Genomic DNA, 12,900 nt, shown 5'->3' on the forward strand with positions numbered 1-12,900 from the left:
AATCGAACCTGGGACCCTTCAGTCCACAGGCCGATGCTCTATCCACCGAGCCAAACCGGGTAGGGCAACCTGAATTATTTTTATTAAAATGTTCCTTCAGTGTGTACAAATATTTAAAAAAACACACTAGATGTAAACTCTAGACACAAACTTCCCATGCTTAAAGCTCAGCACACAGTAGAAACATAAAAACAGATTTGGGGTATAGAGTTGGAATAAGACCGCAAAATCAATACAATTCAAAGAAACAATAGTAACATGGAGACTTCGTTGTTGCACTGAAGCTAAGCCAAGAACCAGTTTTTAAATCAGCAAATTGTTGTTTTAATGAACCAACCAATTGAATAGCGCATCTCAGCAGCCAATGCTAAAAGTTACGAACACCCTACTGAAAACGTGCTCTTCATTTCACAGCTCCTGCTCCACGGAGGGGGCGAGGCGGGCGGGGGTGGGGGATCCGTGCAATCACGTGGCGGGGTTCCCACCTGTGGCAGCTCAGGTGCCCATCACGTTACCTACCTCCCCTCTGGGGACTCTATTTGCACACGATGTTGTGAGGTCATTTGTCCCTTAGTTGACACGAACACATCATTTTGGTATCAAGTCTGACTCTTTTTTTCCTTATTACTCCATAAAACATAAAGTCGTATTGACCCTGCTGGGCCATGTCACTTCAAGAATTCTAAATCAGAGCTCCTGCTTGTAAGTAATGTGAGAAAGCAGAGGGCAGCCAGGCGTGCTGCTCACGCACAGGGAAGACAGCTGCTGTGGCCGCAGGTGGGCACCGCTCCCAGGGAGTCCGGAGCACGGACAGGCCCAGCGCTCGGGTCCGGGGAGGGTGCCATCACCCAGACAATCGGGTAACGACACAGCCGTCTTTAAAGATCCCGTTGAAACGGAGACACCCCTTTTAAACGTCCCAGCAGAGAGCTGACAGGCTCCGGGGAATCTGTGTCCCCTCCCCACCCGAGGGCCAGTGCATCCCAGCTCGAGGACAAGCCTTCATGGAATGTCTGAACTTGGTCGTGACGATAATAGTCGAGGGGTCTTGACCAAAATATGCTAATTGTACTATTTGAAAGACAGAGTGGCATTTTAGGTTGTATTAGAAAATTGAGCCTTTAGTGCCGATTTTATTACCATGTGACTATTGGATAGCACGTATGAACAAGGGGCTAGTGACTGTGGCACAGCACGTGTGAACAGGGGTTGGTGACCATAGGACAGCACGTGTGAACAGGGGTTGGTGACCATAGGACAGCACGTGTGAACAGGGGTTGGTGACCATAGGACAGCACGTATGAACAGGGGTTGGTGACCATAGGATAGCACGTGTGAACAGGGGTTGGTGACCATAGGACAGCACGTGTGAACAGGGGTGGGTGACCATAGGACAGCACGTGTGAACAGGGTTGGTGACCATAGGACAGCACGTGTGAACAGGGGTTGGTGACCATAGGACAGCACGTGTGAACAGGGGTTGGTGACCATAGGACAGCACGTATGAACAGGGGTTGGTGACCATAGGACAGCACGTGTGAACAGGGGTTGGTGACCATAGGACAGCACGTATGAACAGGGGTTGGTGACCATAGGACAGCACGTGTGAACAGGGGTTGGTGACCATAGGATAGCATGTGTGAACAGGGGTTGGTGACCATAGGACAGCACGTGTGAACAGGGGTTGGTGACCATAGGACAGCACATGTGAACAGGGGTTGGTGATCATAGGACAGCACGTGTGAACAGGGGTTGGTGACCATTGGACAGCACGTGTGAACAGGGGTTGGTGACCATAGGATAGCACGTGTGAACAAGGGGTGAGCGGTATTCGTTTCTAGCGGGACCCTGGTTCTCACTTCTCCTTCCTGCTTGCCCGCCGCCAGAGGAGTGCATGCACTGCAGTGGAGAGAACTACGAGGGCACCATTTCCAGGACCATGTCAGGACTCGAGTGCCAGGCCTGGGACTCGCAGACCCCGCATGCGCACGGCTACATCCCCGCCAAGTAAGTCCCCGGGAGAGAACGTCGGTGTTCCTGGCCCCACAGCTCCAGCGGGGCGTTTACTGCTACTGAGATGTTTTCATGTCCCTCAGGAAGCGAACGAACCTGACGTTCCCGCGTCTCCGTTTGCCTCTCCCACGCACCTGCAAGAGCAGCTCCCGCTCCCGCTCCCGCTCTGTGGTGGGTGCAGGGAGCAGAGGCGGCGGGTGCAGGGAGCAGAGGCGGTGGGTGCAGAGAGCAGAGGCGGTGGGTGCAGGGAGCAGAGGCAGTGGGTGCAGGGAGCAGAGGCAGTGGGTGCAGGGAGCAGAGGCGGTGGGTGCAGGGAGCAGAGGCGGTGGGTGCAGGGAGCAGAGGCGGTGGGTGCAGGGAGCAGAGATGGTGGGTGCAGGGAGCAGAGGCGGTGGGTGCAGGGAGCAGAGGCGGTGGGTGCAGGGAGCAGAGGCGGTGGGTGCAGGGAGCAGAGGCGGCCGGCTGTCAGACGCGCAGGGTCTCGGACCCTCTGCCGAGTCTCTGCCGGAACCAGTCCTGGCCAGTGCATGTGCACGGAGAGCTGAGAAACCCAGATCCGCTCGCTGGGGTGTTCCCCAGCACTTTCCTCTTCCCCCCACTCCCTTCCTCTCCTTCCTTCCAGTGAAACTCTGGGCCCCTCACCCCGACCTGTGAATGGGTCCATCTCAGTGCAGTGTCTGGGGCAAGGATGCCCAGCTTTCACTAGACTCCCTAAGGGGTCAGGAATGTGCCACAGGAAGTGAGTTCCTGGCCTAACAATCCTCCCCCCCCCCCCACTTCCCATGGATTGTTCCGGAAACACCCCCCTTCCGTAGCTGTTTCTGATCTTTGTCTTCATTCCATGATGACGGCGGGACCTACCGCCACTTAAGGAAACTTAGAAGAAGTGAGACTGAGCCCCAGACTTCCCTGGGGAAACAGCTCCAGGGAACTGCTGCGCCTCCCGGCCAAAGGTTCACGCACACGAAACAGAAGATTCCTGAAGCCACTGCCGCTGGCTCAGTCCGCCCTGACTGAGCACCGAGAGCCTCAGACAGGGAGTGAGGGGAGCCCGAGGGCCCAGGCACGCTCGCCTCGGGGTCTCAGCCCTGGCCGCTGCGGGGCCTGCCTGCACTGGGCCAGGTGCCCACGGGCACACCGCGCGCCCCTTTCCGCTGCCCTCAGCTCAAAGGCTGGTGGGGCCGAGCCTGGCGGACCAGCGGCCGGCTCTGCGCGCTCTGAAGATGGCAACTAGCAAGTCCCTGGTGTTTTAAACATGGCTCTTATTTGCAAGTGAATAACTGGAGTTTGCTGACATCCGTTTTCCAGACGGCCAACACGCTAACGTCACTGACCCTGTCCTGTGATCACACGTGTAAACGCCGGAACGGAGTCCTTCGGCCACTGAGCTCACCGTCCTCAGGAGGCCGCCATCTCTTTGAGGCCGGCCTTCACCCCGTCGCCTCCCCGGGCGCTTGGCCGTGCCTGCAGGTGCTCCACACCTGCTCATGTAAAGTGATGCTCAGCTGGACATGTTCCGTGCTATTTCTTATTTTTTACTTTATTTTAAGGAACTTGCAACGCTCCACGAATTTGCGTGTCATCCTCGCGCAGGGCGCGGCTGATCTCCGTATCGTTCCAGTAGTCTGTGTGCTGCCGGCGCGAACACTGCTCCCGTGCCATTAAACTCCTCCTTGCCCTTTCAGATTCCCCAGCAAGAACCTGAAGAGGAATTACTGCCGTAACCCTGATGGGGAGCCCCGCCCCTGGTGTTTCACCACGGACCCCAACAAGCGCTGGGAGCTCTGTGACATCCCGCGCTGCAGTAAGTGTGGCCGCCCCCGCCCGCGGGACCCTCCCCCGTTCTGCCCGGGGAATCAAGAGAGAAGCACGCCTGGGGCTGCGTGCTGTGCCTCAGAGGCCCCATGGATGCGGTGGGACTTGACTGCCCTCGTCAAACAGTCTCCTGGCTCCTCTGGGGAACTGTCTGAGCACCACTGATCATGGGTTCTGTGGGTCTTTCCTGTCAAAGACATGCATGTGGGCTCTGGAAGGTAGCTCTGTGGCCTTCGAGGGGACATCAGACCCGGGCTTCCTGTCCACGCCTCTCATTCACACCCAGAGTGCTCTCTGGCTGCTGCTCTGTGAACAAGCGGTCCGTCTTCAGAAGGGAGAGGGGCGCCCAGGGCGGGAGGTGCACCAGCTCGCTTACAGGAAGGACCCGGAAGAAACACTTTTCTAAGCCTTTCCCTCGATGAGGATTGGAAGGAGGAGCTGGAGGTTCGGACAAGGACGGTCATCAGGAGTTAGGAGGGCTCGCAGCCCGCGGGGGCTTCCGCCCTTGGGCCTGACAGCCCTCCGTCCATCCGTCCGTCCGTCCCTCCGGTGGGCATGCGAGTCCCCCGGGCACTCCCCTTCTTTCTGACGTCGCCTTCTCTTTTTGGCATCTTTTTTTCTTCTTCTCTCAAGAATTTTGCGATTTCCGGAAGCCCACGCTCTTCCTTGGAGACACTGTGGCTTCTGTCCATGGCCTCTCTGTTGGCTTCATGGAATGTTGGGCGGCATTTAGCTGTGTTCACTCGGGGAATAATTTATTCTTCACAGAGGAGGGTGGGTCGCTGGTGTATGTGAAGGTCTGGGGTGAGGGTGGCATGTCGGTCCCTACATGTATGACAAACTGAGAAAGAAAACAGAAAGCAGCATGCACTCCGAGGGCCTTGTTCCTGGGGGCGTTCCTCGTGAGAGGGTCTCGTAGGCACGACTCTACCAAGTCAACTTTTTCTAAAAACGAAAAACCATTTTCCAGTTCCAAAGCGGGTGAGCCGACAGCAGCCAGACTGACGTTCCCAGATCCACGGCCCCCCGCCCCCCGCCCCGGCCGCCTGTGCCCCCCCATGTCAGAACCACTCACAGCCACTTACTACCCCATTCCAGCAACGCCCCCGCCGTCCTCCGCCCCCACACACCAGTGTCTGAAGGGCCGAGGGGAGAGCTACGTGGGGAAGGTGGCCGTCACTCTCTCCGGGCACACGTGTCAGCACTGGAGCCAGCAGACCCCTCACAAGCACAACAGGACCCCGGAGAACTTCCCCTGCAAGTGAGTCCACCCCGGCTCCTTCCCGCGGCCGAGCCAAGCGCGAGATCCCACCGACGTGGCTCCGGCTTGAGTCCCGACGGTGAAGTCCCTGCGATGACCACAGGCCAGGGCTGGGCCAGGGGGTGAGTGGGCCCTGACGCCTGTGCCGCGGGCTCTCCCTCCAGCAGGGGCTGCTGCTGGAAATGCCAGTCCTGGGCCTCCCCCAGGGCCGCTCAGTCAGAGCGCAGAGCAGCGGGTTTGGGGAACACGGAACCCCAGGGCTATGCTGGACAGACTTGTTGTTGCTAATCCGCTCCAGAGGCTATTCTTCCATTGATTTAAGAGAGAGTAAAAGGGAGGGGAGAGGAAGAGAGAGAGAGGAGAAAGGTCTATGTGAGAGAGACACATTGATTGGTAGCCTTTCGCACACACCCAGACCGAGGCCAGGGATTGAACCTGAAAACCCATGTACATGACCTTGACCAGGAATTGAACCTGCGACCCTCTGGTCCAGGGGCCAATGGTCTAACCTCTGAGCCACACCGGCCAGGGCTGGATATACTGCCTGAGGCAGGAACACTGTGGGAAATGCCCATGTGCTTTAGCATCCATCACCGTGCCCAACACACGGCAGAGCTATTTTGCTTGGTGACCCCCAGTCGAGAAATACGTTTTAATCATGGACCCCAGAGAAGCGTCAGCGCCATAATTCCCTGGGGTCCTAAAGAGCCCCTGCTCTGCTCACGGGCCCACCTACCTTTCAGAGTGTGTAATTCTGGAGGATTAGCTGGCCAAGCGTCCAATATCCCTATTAACCAGCCTGCGTGCTCCTTGTCGTGTAACGGAGCCCGTGTGGAGGGCGGAACTCACACCGGCGTCTTTTCCAGAAACCTGGAGGAAAACTACTGCCGGAACCCTGATGGTGAGTCGGCCCCGTGGTGCTACACGACCAACAGCGAAGTGCGGTGGGAGCACTGCAAGATCCCGTCCTGCGAGTCCTCCCAGCTGTCCACGGAGCAGGCGGACACCACAGGTAGCAGGGGGCTGAGCGCGGGCCGGCTGGCTGGGGCTCCCGCTCCAGCGCTTTGTTTAGAGTTGAGTTCTGCTCTGGCCAGAGAACGCGCTACGGGATTTTGCTTACGTTAAACCGTGGAGGCTCGTTTCATGGTTGAAGGAGGGCCTTCTTGGTGAACGTGTCCTGTGCTGTTGGCGGGGAGGGTTCCATAAAGGCCAGCAGGTCAAGTTGATTAGCACTGCTTAGCACTTTCAGTCCTCACTGATCTTCTTCTTCTTTAAAAAAAAAAAAAGTAAAAAAAAAATATATATATATATATATATCCTATATAATAAAAGCCTAGTATGCTAAGTGCCTGGTCATCCAGTCAGCCGTTCAACCAATCAGAGCATAATATGCTAATGATATGCTAAGGACACTCAACCTCTCGCTATGATGTGCACTGACCACCAGGGAGTTAGCTTGCTGCTGGGGCCCAGCCAATCAGGACTGAGCAAGAGGGGCCGGACAACGTTGTTTTTGAGCAAAAGTTCCATGTCCAGGAACCCTCCCATGGTCCCTCCCCGGCTGGCCAACCTCCTATGTCCCTCCCTGGCCCTGAGGCCCTGATCGTGCATGGTGGGGTCCCTGGGCCTAGCCTGCACCCTCTTGCAATCTGGGACCCCTCAGGGGATGTCAGAGAGCCGATTTCGGCCCCATCCCATAGACCAGGCTGAGGGTCCCCACTGGTGCACAAATTCGTGCACTGGGCCCCTAGTGTGTGTGTGTGTGTGTGTGTGTGTGTGTGTGTGTATTATATATTCTTATTGATTTCAGAGAAGAAGGGAGAGGGAGAGATAGAAACATCAATAATAAGAGAGAATCACGGATTGGCTGTCTCCTGCATGCCCCCTACTGGGGATCGAGCCCGCAACCTGGGCATGTGCCCTGACTGGGAATTGAACCGTGACCTCCTGGTTCATAGGTTGATGCTCAGCCACTGAGCCAAGCCAGCCGGGCTTCCCCGCGCTTTACATTAAATATTTACCAAAAAAGTGAGGTCATTAAAATTCTGGAATGTTACGGATCTGTTGTTTCTTTTGCATGCCCATCTGCCTGCTGATAAGGAACAGTGTGAACGCACAAGCAGAGTCATATTGCTTCACACATTTCTCCGTTCTAGTCACTATTCACTGATTTCTTCCACTCCCGTTTCAGTGGAAGAGCAGACGCCCGTGGTCCAGGAGTGCTACCACGGCAACGGGCAGAGCTACCGCGGCACCTCCTCCACCACCATCACGGGGCGCAAATGCCAGTCCTGGTCGTCCATGACCCCGCACCGGCACTCGAGGACCCCAGACAAATTCCCCAACGCGTATGTCTTTGCTTTTTAACCCTCAGAGGAGCCACGGCTCACGTCAGCGTGTTAGAAGGGACTTGTTTACGCTAACTTCTTAGACCCAAACTTCTCTTGGCTCTAGAATGTGAGGCACAGTATCTCGGGTGCCTTGTTTTTGAGCAAAAGTTCCCAAAGACGAGAAGTTAGAGGTGGGCTGTCTTTCCTGAGTAGTTTTGTGGAAGCCGGGGGTGGGGACATATGGAGGGGTCCCGGTCACACGAGTGGAAAGGTCAGGAAGACAAATGACCCGATGATTAGCAAGGGAACCACCCACAACACCAGCTGAGTCACGGCGTCTACAGCCTGACCCGTTCAGACCCATTGGGGCCCGAGCGTTCCGGTCTGAGGGAAAGCAGGAAGGCAGACGCGTCAGGGAGTAGACGGATGCTGACAGGGAACGGCAGGGAGGTGACCAAAGACCAGGCTGAGCAGACAGCCTCTTTGCCCAACATGGCTAAGCCTTTGGACACCTCCAGTTGCTCAGCCGCCCTCTGGCTGGCTTCCTCGGATCGTGGGCCCACGCCACGTGTCCGTGGTATCTACAGGCATGGCCTCGGACCCCCACATTTCCCCATCGTCTCCGGCAGCCCCAGGTCTAGGTTGGAGAGGGCAGTGTTCCGGGGAGGCCTGGGGGACCGAACCACCAGCGCCCCAGGCTCCTCACCTGCTGTTTCTTACCCAGTGTTTTCTGACTCCTCCGTAAGCCCTCAGCTCCCTCAGCTCCTGCAGATCCCCGGTCTACCCGGATGCCCCTCTTCACCCCTCTGTCCCGCAGTTCTTCAGCTTCATCCCATTCCCAGGCCCTGCGAGGCGGCAGAGAGGGAGGTGGGACAGGTGGGTGGAGTGAGGACAATATGGGGTTCCTCCCATCCCCCCAGAACGCGCCCCATGGAAACGACGTCGGGCCTGGGAGCTAGTTTCCAGAAGTCCCTCCAACCGCTGAACCCGCGCGATCCACCAGACGGAGTATTTGCAGTTACAGTATGCTCACGGCCTCCCATGGGGAATGCACAGCATTTAGCCACAGCAGGAGTGAATGGACTGGGAAGGCTGCGGGCGTGCCATCGTCTTCGATGTCACTTCTTCCTCAGGGAGACGCATTCAGTTCCAGCTTTCAGTTCACAGCCCGATGTGGTCATAGATAGAGACACAGACACAGATACAGAAGCATGTGTGTGCATAGAAAAAATCTAACACACACGCTTCAAAATCCATGTTGGTTATCCCCGGGAAACGAAGTTAACATTCCCAGGGAAAGGCGACATTCTGATACGTTCTTTACACATTTATATGCCATCTTAGCTTTTACATGGGGCATATATTCATTTTTATTTTTTAATTAAAAATTGTAATCTACTAGAGGCCCAGTGCATGCATTCGTGGACCGGGGGGGGGGGGGGGGGTCCCTCGGCCTGGCCTGCGGGGATCAGGCCGAAACCGGCAGTCCAACATCCCCCGAGGGGGTCCCAGAGTGTGAGAGGGTGCAGGCCAGGCCAAGGGACCCCACCAGTACACGAATCCGTGCACTGGGCCTCTAGTATGCATATAAGATCTTTGGTTAATCTCTTCCCGCCCTCCCGCTCTCCCCGCTTCCCTCTGAGATTCATCAGTCTGTTCCATGTTTCCTTGTCTGTGCATTGAACGTCTGCCCCCTGGTGGTCAGTGTGCATCATAGCTACTGGTCAGTCGGACAGGTGCTTAGGCTTTTATATATATAGATTTTAAAGTTGTTTTGACATTGAGGACCTGTACTTGTGGCACTGTAATAATTAGCACCTTTGATGGAAATATTGCAAAGTCACTTAAGACTTTATTAAGGCTCTCTCTCTCTCTCTCTCTCTCTATTTCTCTCTCTCTCACTCCCCACAACCCCCATCCTAAGCTCCAAGGGCCCTTCTTTGCCTCTGTAACTTGTTTCCTGAGCCCATTTCTTCTACTACTCACTTCTTCCGCTGTGACTTCCTCTTATTAAAAATAAGACTTTGACTCTAGCTGGTTTGGCTCAGTGGATAGAGAGTCAGCCTGTGGACTAAAGGGTCCCAGGTTCCATTCTGGCCAAGGGCACATGCCTGGGTTGCAGTCTCAATCCCTCCCCCCACCCCCAGTAGGGGTCACGCAGGAGGCAGCCCATCCATGATTCTCTCTCATCATTGATGTCTCTATCTCTCTATTTCTCTCCCTTCCTCTCTGAAATCAATTTTTTAAAAAAAGACTTCGTTAACACAAAACTCAGAGGGTGCGGGGTGCCCCTGAGGACTCTCCCCCCCCTCACGCCCTCTCGTGTGCCATTCGCAGCGGCTTGACCATGAACTACTGCCGGAATCCCGACGCCGACAAGGGCCCTTGGTGCTACACCACTGACCCCCGGGTCCGCTGGGAGTTCTGCAACCTGAGGAAATGCTCAGAAACACAGGGGGCTGCCACGCACGCCCCGCCCGAGGTCCAGGCTGTCATCTCCCAGGACTCTTCGGAAGCAGGTGAGACACGGCGGCCAGACTGTGCGCTTGGGCACTGGGACGAGAGCCCGGGGAAGCGGATGGATGCAGAAGCTCGTTGCTATGGGAACCTGAATCCATGTGGCAGGAAACCTCTCGTGTCACCTTGGGGGCGGGGCAGAGCTGCTGTTGCTGGTGTGACGGGGTGAGCCCCAGAAACTAACTGGCTGTGGCGGAGGGGTGGCACCGTGAGCCTTGGTGGGTGGGAGGTTGGGAATGGTGGCATTAGCTGAAATAGGACATTCTATTTTTAAATTTAAAATATATATATATATTTTTATTGATTTCAGAGAGGAAGGGAGAGGGAGAGAGAGAGAAACATCAATGATGATAGAGAATCATTGATCGGCTGCCTCCTGCACGCCCCCTACTGGTGAACGAGCCTGCAACCCGGGGAATGTGCCCTGACCGGGAATCAAACCCTGACCTCCTGGTTCATAGGTCAAGGCTCAACCACTGAGCAACCCCAGCCGGGCTGAAATAGAGCCTTCTAGAAAAACATGTGTCTGCCTCCTCCATGGAGGAATAGAAAGGGTTAATTTGGCTTTGAACGCGCTGAATTAGGGGAGCTAGTCAGACAGGCGCAGGAGGCTGTGTGGCCGCAGGGTCATCGGCCTCCACATGAGAAGGGGCTGTCACCTGAGGGGGAGCCGAAAGTGGTCCCCATCCTCCCTGCTCCCTGAGCACCTGGTCCTGTGGTTGCCGGGCAGCCGCGAGGCCGCTGCGCCTTCGAGGGGTGGGAAAACGCAGGGGCTCCCTCTCCCCCGCCCCTGCATGAAAACCAGGGTCACACAGCTCCTCTGGCCACTCTCGGGGCATTCAACGCCTCCAGACAGTGGTGCTGAGAAGGACCTGGTTAGAAGTCGAGAGCCCCTCCTCCCTGAGGTGGGCTCGGCTTCCCCGCAATGTGGGGGCCCCGCCTGCTCCCCCCGGGACCGTGAGCCCACCTCTCCTTGCTCGGAGCCCCGCCTGGGGTCCCTCCTGGGTAAACCTGAGGGGACCTCCCACGGTTCTCCCACGTGTCGGTGCCTCATTTAGTGCATGGGCAACCCACACGCCCTGGTTCTGGAAAATGTCGGGGTACAGGCTGCCCAGCAAGGCCCCCTCCTCGCTGTTTGGGTTTTCCAAGTGGCCGTCAGGGCACGGGTGCACCCCCCACCCCCACATGCGTCCCACATCCAGTTCTCTCAGGGGTCCCAGGGAGCCCCCTCCCTAGGTTTGAGGTGCGGACAAGCTTGGGGAAGGCATCCCAAGTCCCCCAGTTACCCTCTTCTCCCCGGAGGGCGGGACGCAAAGCACAGCTCCAGCCAAATAAGATTTCCCGAAGAGCCTTCCCGTGTGCACCCCTTTACCCCCCCTCTCCCCCCGTGAGAGGAGGTGCTCGAGAGCCGCCTAGCAGTTCACAGCAGCATCTGCCCCCGCAAATTCTCCCGGGCGCCGTCCGCCACTCAGCGGGGTCAAACCAACGAGCTCAGTGTCCTGGCCCAATTCCCATCCCAGCCCCTGCTCCACACGGCTGTTTCCAAGCCCACGCGCACGTCGGGTAACGTGTTAGACGGGTAACATGTTAGATGGGTAACGTGTTAGACGGGTAACATGTTAGATGGGTAATGTGTTAGATGGGTAACGTGTTAGACAGGTAACGTGTTAGACGGGTAACGTGTTAGATGGGTAACGTGTTAGACAGGTAACGTGTTAGACGGGTAACGTGTTAGATGGGTAACGTGTTAGACAGGTAACGTGTTAGACGGGTAACGTGTTAGACGGGTAACGCGTTAGACCAGTGGTCGGCAAACTGCGGCTCGCGAGCCACATGCGGCTCTTTGGCCCCTTGAGTTTTTAGCAAAGGCCAGCTCAGGAGGACCCTAATTAAGTTAATAACAATGTACCTACCTATATAGTTTAAGTTTAAAAAATTGGGCTCTCAGAAGAAATTTCAGTCGTTGTCTTGTTGACATTTGGCTCTGTTGACTAAGGAGTTTGCCGGCCACTGGGTTAGACGGACAGCGCCACCACCCGGCCTCCTGGGCTCTGCAGGGCGCGGCCACAGGGCCGGACATGGGAGAACCGGGCCTGGCCCCCGGGCCGCGGAGCCTGAGCAGCGCCCTCTCTCCCCGCAGACTGCATGCTTGGGAACGGGAAGGGGTACCGGGGCAAGAAGGCCACCACGGTGGCCGGCACCCCCTGCCAGGCCTGGGCCGCCCAGGAGCCCCACAGACACAGCATCTTCACGCCGGACACAAACCCGCGGGCCGGGCTGGAGAAAAACGTAAGCCGCTCTCGCGCCTTTTGCGGACCGACCTTTGCAAACAGAATGGGTTCTGTTGCGGCGAGTCAGCCTGGACTGATCTGTGGTGGGTGGGGGTGTGTGTGGGGGGGACCACGCGGGCTTTCGGGGGCTGAGCCTGCAGCAGGAGCAGCACCGGCACCGTCAGCACCGGAGCCGCCCGGCGGCCACCCCGCCGCAGCCCATCCCCGGCGCTCTTCCCGCGCGCTGCTTCTAGTTTCTAGTGTCCACCCTCTGGAGCAGGGTCCTCAGACTTCGTAAACGGGGCCAGTTCACGGTCCCTCAGACCGCGGGAGGGCCGGGCTATAGTTTAAAAAAACTATGAACAAATTCCTGTGCACACTGCACACATCTCATTTTGAAGTAAAAAAACAGAACGGCAAAAATACCCGCAGGTGGCCCGCGGGCTGTAGTCTGAGGACGCCTGCTAGATCCTGGGGATCCATGTGATTCGTGACATTATGGTCAGACTTTTCTAGGAAAAAAATTTGGGTGGGGCATTGGGATTCCCCATAGTAGGATTTCCCAGTCTCTCACACTTTCTTTTCTTTCTTTAAAAATTAAAAAAAAAAAAGACATATACATATATATACATACATATATACACTGAGTGGCCAGATTATTATGATCTCTGAACGCATAATAATCTGGCCACTC

At 56.4% G+C, this 12,900-nt stretch overlaps 1 protein-coding gene across 1 annotated transcript in view; it reads left to right on the plus strand.

Moving 5' to 3' along the window:
• The window catches only part of PLG (plasminogen), a 40,385-nt gene that overhangs the window by 11,811 nt on the left and 15,674 nt on the right, over positions 1 to 12,900 (plus strand). The window contains exons 6-12 of the mRNA XM_079781357.1: positions 1,887 to 2,007; positions 3,699 to 3,817; positions 4,927 to 5,089; positions 5,956 to 6,101; positions 7,281 to 7,437; positions 9,757 to 9,938; positions 12,077 to 12,225. Of these exons, the coding sequence (XP_079637483.1) occupies positions 1,887 to 2,007; positions 3,699 to 3,817; positions 4,927 to 5,089; positions 5,956 to 6,101; positions 7,281 to 7,437; positions 9,757 to 9,938; positions 12,077 to 12,225 (1,037 nt within the window). The remainder of the gene's footprint in view (positions 1 to 1,886; positions 2,008 to 3,698; positions 3,818 to 4,926; positions 5,090 to 5,955; positions 6,102 to 7,280; positions 7,438 to 9,756; positions 9,939 to 12,076; positions 12,226 to 12,900) is intronic.

This window comes from Cnephaeus nilssonii, assembly GCF_951640355.1.
Source record: "Cnephaeus nilssonii genome assembly, chromosome: 9".
NCBI lineage: Eukaryota > Metazoa > Chordata > Mammalia > Chiroptera > Vespertilionidae > Cnephaeus > Cnephaeus nilssonii.